Source organism: Pecten maximus, chromosome 2 (genome assembly GCF_902652985.1).
Source record: "Pecten maximus chromosome 2, xPecMax1.1, whole genome shotgun sequence".
NCBI classification, from domain to species: domain Eukaryota; kingdom Metazoa; phylum Mollusca; class Bivalvia; order Pectinida; family Pectinidae; genus Pecten; species Pecten maximus.
In genome coordinates, this window is record NC_047016.1 from 23,215,731 (window position 1) to 23,219,950 (window position 4,220).

The window sequence follows — 4,220 nt, forward strand, 5'->3', positions numbered from 1 at the left end:
ATTTTTGGGTAAAAGCCTCGAGTCCTAGAAGAACGAAACAACTGTATGATGTAGTTTTAATAAAGAAGGAAACAACGGTATGATGTAGTTTTAATAAAGAACTAAACAACTGTATGATGTAGTTTTAATAAAGAAGGAACAACTGTATGATGTAGTTTTACTAAAGAACTAAACAACTGTATGATGTAGTTTTAATAAAGAAGGAAACAACTGTATGATGTAGTTTTACTAAAGAACTAAACAACTGTATGATGTAGTTTTAATAAAGAACTAAACAACTGTATGATGTAGTTTTAATAAAGAAGGAAACAACTGTATGATGTAGTTTTAATAAAGAAGGAAACAACTGTATGATGTAGTTTTATATATTGCTAAATTAGTCAAATCTTCACCATCCTTGTCATGGCTAAACACTTTGCAGTATATTGCAAACCAGGAGAGATAACTCTGATAAAATAACACAAAAAGCATGAAACCGTAACATTAACATTTTAATTAGCGCTACAGCTGGAATTATAGCTAACGATAAAAAAATAACTGTATAAAATATGAAACATTGTCAGTTTTACACCCGATGTCAGCACAAGGAATAAAAATAGAAATGGTGTAACGAAGTTATCACTATCGGTACGCTATTAAATAATGTATACATTAACAAATACCTGGGTCCTTTACGCCTACCCTTACCACAGACACTGAATACATATACTTAACACACAATAAACACATACACTTAACACACAATAAACACATGCACTTAACACACAATAAACACATACACTTAACACACAATAAACACATACACTCAACACACAATAAACACATACACTTAACACACAATAAACACATGCACCTAACACACAATAAACACATACACTTAACACACAATAAACACATACACTTAACACACAATAAACACATACACTTACCACAGACACTGAATACATACACTTAACACACAATAAACACATACACTTAACACACAATAAACACATACTCTTAACACACAATAAACACATACACTTAACACACAATAAACACATACACTTAACACACAATAAACACATACACTTAACACACAATAAACACATACAATTAAAACACAATAAACACATACACTTAACACACAATAAACACATACACTTAACACACAATAAACACATACACTTAACACACAATAAACACATAAACTCAACACACAATAAACGCATGCACTTAACACACAATAAACACATACACTTAATACATACACTTATCACATAAACTTATCACATACACTAAACACAGAAGAACCATGATCAAGTTTGTACAGTGGATAGGTAACATCGCAACAGTAATGATGAAAGAATCATTTTAGACTATCCAAAGTATAGATCTATCACCCCACCTCATCTCCAACACACACACACACACACACACTTATTACACACACCGTCCCTCGCGCGCATACACCCACATGCACTTTCTCGAAAGATTGACGCCATCAGTACACTTTTAAATAACGCATGGTTAGGGAGAGTAGTCGAAATCAGAGTGTTTTATGAGAAACGTTCAGCTAATACATTATTTTGATCAAATCTGAGTATTGTCAATTAACTTTAACTTGGAACCCAATCTATTACTCATATAACAGTTACTCCTCGTCAGACTACCTACTGAAGCTTTCTGATGATGACCTCTGACACTACCATATAAGGTTTGTGGTCGGAATTAGAGTAGGCATGCCGGTAGACTCTGTCAAAATATTCCTCGACAATGGCCTGATTTTCTGTTTCCGTTCTGCTCTGTGATAAACCCCCATAAATCACATAGTACAGCCATGGTCTGATACCAGCAACGACATGTTTGGCGTATTCTTCTTTATCTTTCACATCTAAAATGTTATTTATGAACATATATCAAACGGCTATTGGTATGGCAGTCCAGCTGGAATTAAGATTTCCAAATATTTTCTTATGTAATACGCATTCATTCATTCATTCATTCACTGTGTGACGTACATTGTACAATGTAGTTATGTTTAAATTGACACATGTTGTAATTAGTATATAATGTTATTCACTAGAGTGTCTTGTACAAACAAATCAAGAACTTAATATAACGTCAGTAATACAGAGAAGTAAATGTAAACAATGTTTTTTATCGTATACATCAACAGTGTACACTTAGGAAACAACAGAGAGTACTGACATAATAGCAGAAAAATAATGCTAAACAAAAATATAGATCTGCATCGAGACTTATTGAAAAAGAACAAGGAGAATAAGACCACGTGCTCATCGACAACACCTGCTATACAAATCTAGGTCAAATCAAGGTTACAGGAAGGACATTTATTTACACAATTATATTAAGTTCCTACCTTTGTTGGCGACATCGTACACAGGATGTTGTACGTAATGTTTCTCTACTCTAACAGAGACCAACTCAAGTCCGAGTCCCATTATTTCCGGATGCGAATGCGTAAAAGGGTCCCGGAAGTCAGCTTCGGCTCTCAAATAGTGTGCGTTGAAATTTGTGTTGAAATACTCTCCCTGTTATGAAAAAAGAAACATGTGTGCCTAAGAATCCATAAGACACACAAGAAATAAATTAAGCAATAGATGCATAACTAGCAAAGAAGTGAATATATAACAACATCATACAACTTTTCTAGGACTAGTCAGTTATGTTAAGGGCTAAAATTGAGGGCATCCATATTATGCATGCCATCAATAACAGCTGTCTGGTAAAATAAATAAAGTAGAAAGAGTTATAGCAGCAATCCACAATGTTTATAGTAATAAGCATTAAATCAAACATGAAAAAACAATAATTCACATTCATTTGGAAAATAAATGCAATATAAAAAATTCAAAATGAATAAAGAGGCTAGATATATATGTGTGTTCGAATGTACTTCATTTGCGACCACAGTATACAAAACAGATATTTCTGAACGAATACAATATGGTGGATGTGTATTTGATGAAATCAGCAAACTTTAGTTAAAAGTCATACAAGCTGGATTCATTTTTATAACAAAGTGTTTACGTCATTAGCATCTCATTTCAATAAATATCTCCCTGCTGAATGGAAACTTTCTAAATGTTCCAGAAATGTTTGGTACCTACCCAGTTGATAAAACAACTGAGAACATCGACCTTCAAACGAACCCGTAGTTCAAAATGAAAATCGATAGCACGATGGGAAATATGAACGAAATATAGATTTGAATGGAGACCATTTAAAACATATAGCGGCATTTAGACCTGGTGTTCCGAAGGGGTACGCGTCTTCTACTTCATTGACGACACCAGCGATACATATCTAGTCAAATTAGGATTAAGTCACTATCTCAAAATGTGAACTACAGTGGTTACAATGGAACCTCTAGACATATCAACAAGCATCGACGGACTTTATTTCGTACAAGGAAAAAGAATATTAATTAAATCAGAGATATACGTTTATACATTTAAGTTCACAAGATATGTTCCGGTTTATTGGATGCATGGTCTCATTGGTTCCTTTACGTACGATTTACCTAATTATTGACCAATAAGAAGCATACCTCAGTAATAAGCCCCTCCTTAAACATATCGCGGACGACGGCTCCCAGTCTTACTGGTCCTCCAGCAATATGACATGGGCCCATGTTGTTTTCGTCACAGGCTGGGGTGACAACCACTAGACATCCACCTACGTCGAATAAGAAGTTAAAATGGAGGAATAAGGCTAACAAGGCACCATTTCCATCAAGTTTCTTAAGATTATTCTTTAGGAAAGCATTTCTGGATTTAAGGAAAAGACTTTGTCTTTTATTCTGCTTAATTCGGTTTAGGGAGGTTCAACTTTCATACATGGAGTGTCATTTCTAATTTTGTGTTAGCAATAAGTAGATCATTTATCAGAAACAGAGAGGTACAATGTAATATGTTTTACAGATTACATTTTCAAGCGAGTAAGAGATAAGGCAGGATTATAGGAAACAGAGAGGTAATATGCTTCAGATTACATTTTCTAGCGAGAAGTAGGTAAGGCAGGTTTATAGGAAACAGAGAGGCAATATGTTTTTATATTACATTCTCTAGCGAGTAAGAGATAAGGCAGGTTTTTACAGATAACATTCTCTAGCGAGGAATTGGCTAGGTAGCGGCAGTACCTGGTTTCAATTCTCGACCTCGCGAGACTACAAATGTACGCCATTCCTTCTTTGCTTGGTTTACTATATAAGCCTT

The 4,220-nt window shown here is 34.4% G+C and overlaps 1 protein-coding gene across 1 annotated transcript; it reads right to left on the reverse strand.

Moving 5' to 3' along the window:
- Nucleotides 1-1,202: 1,202 nt before the first annotated feature.
- LOC117341335 lies at nt 1,203-2,553 on the reverse strand. Its single transcript, XM_033903198.1, has 2 exons — nt 2,363-2,553; nt 1,203-1,873 (listed from the first exon to the last, which is right to left on the reverse strand). Exons 1-2 carry the CDS (start codon nt 2,442-2,444, stop codon nt 1,653-1,655), a joined length of 303 nt encoding a protein of 100 aa, XP_033759089.1. The 5' UTR covers nt 2,445-2,553; the 3' UTR covers nt 1,203-1,652.
- Between the last annotated feature and the right edge of the window lie 1,667 nt (nt 2,554-4,220).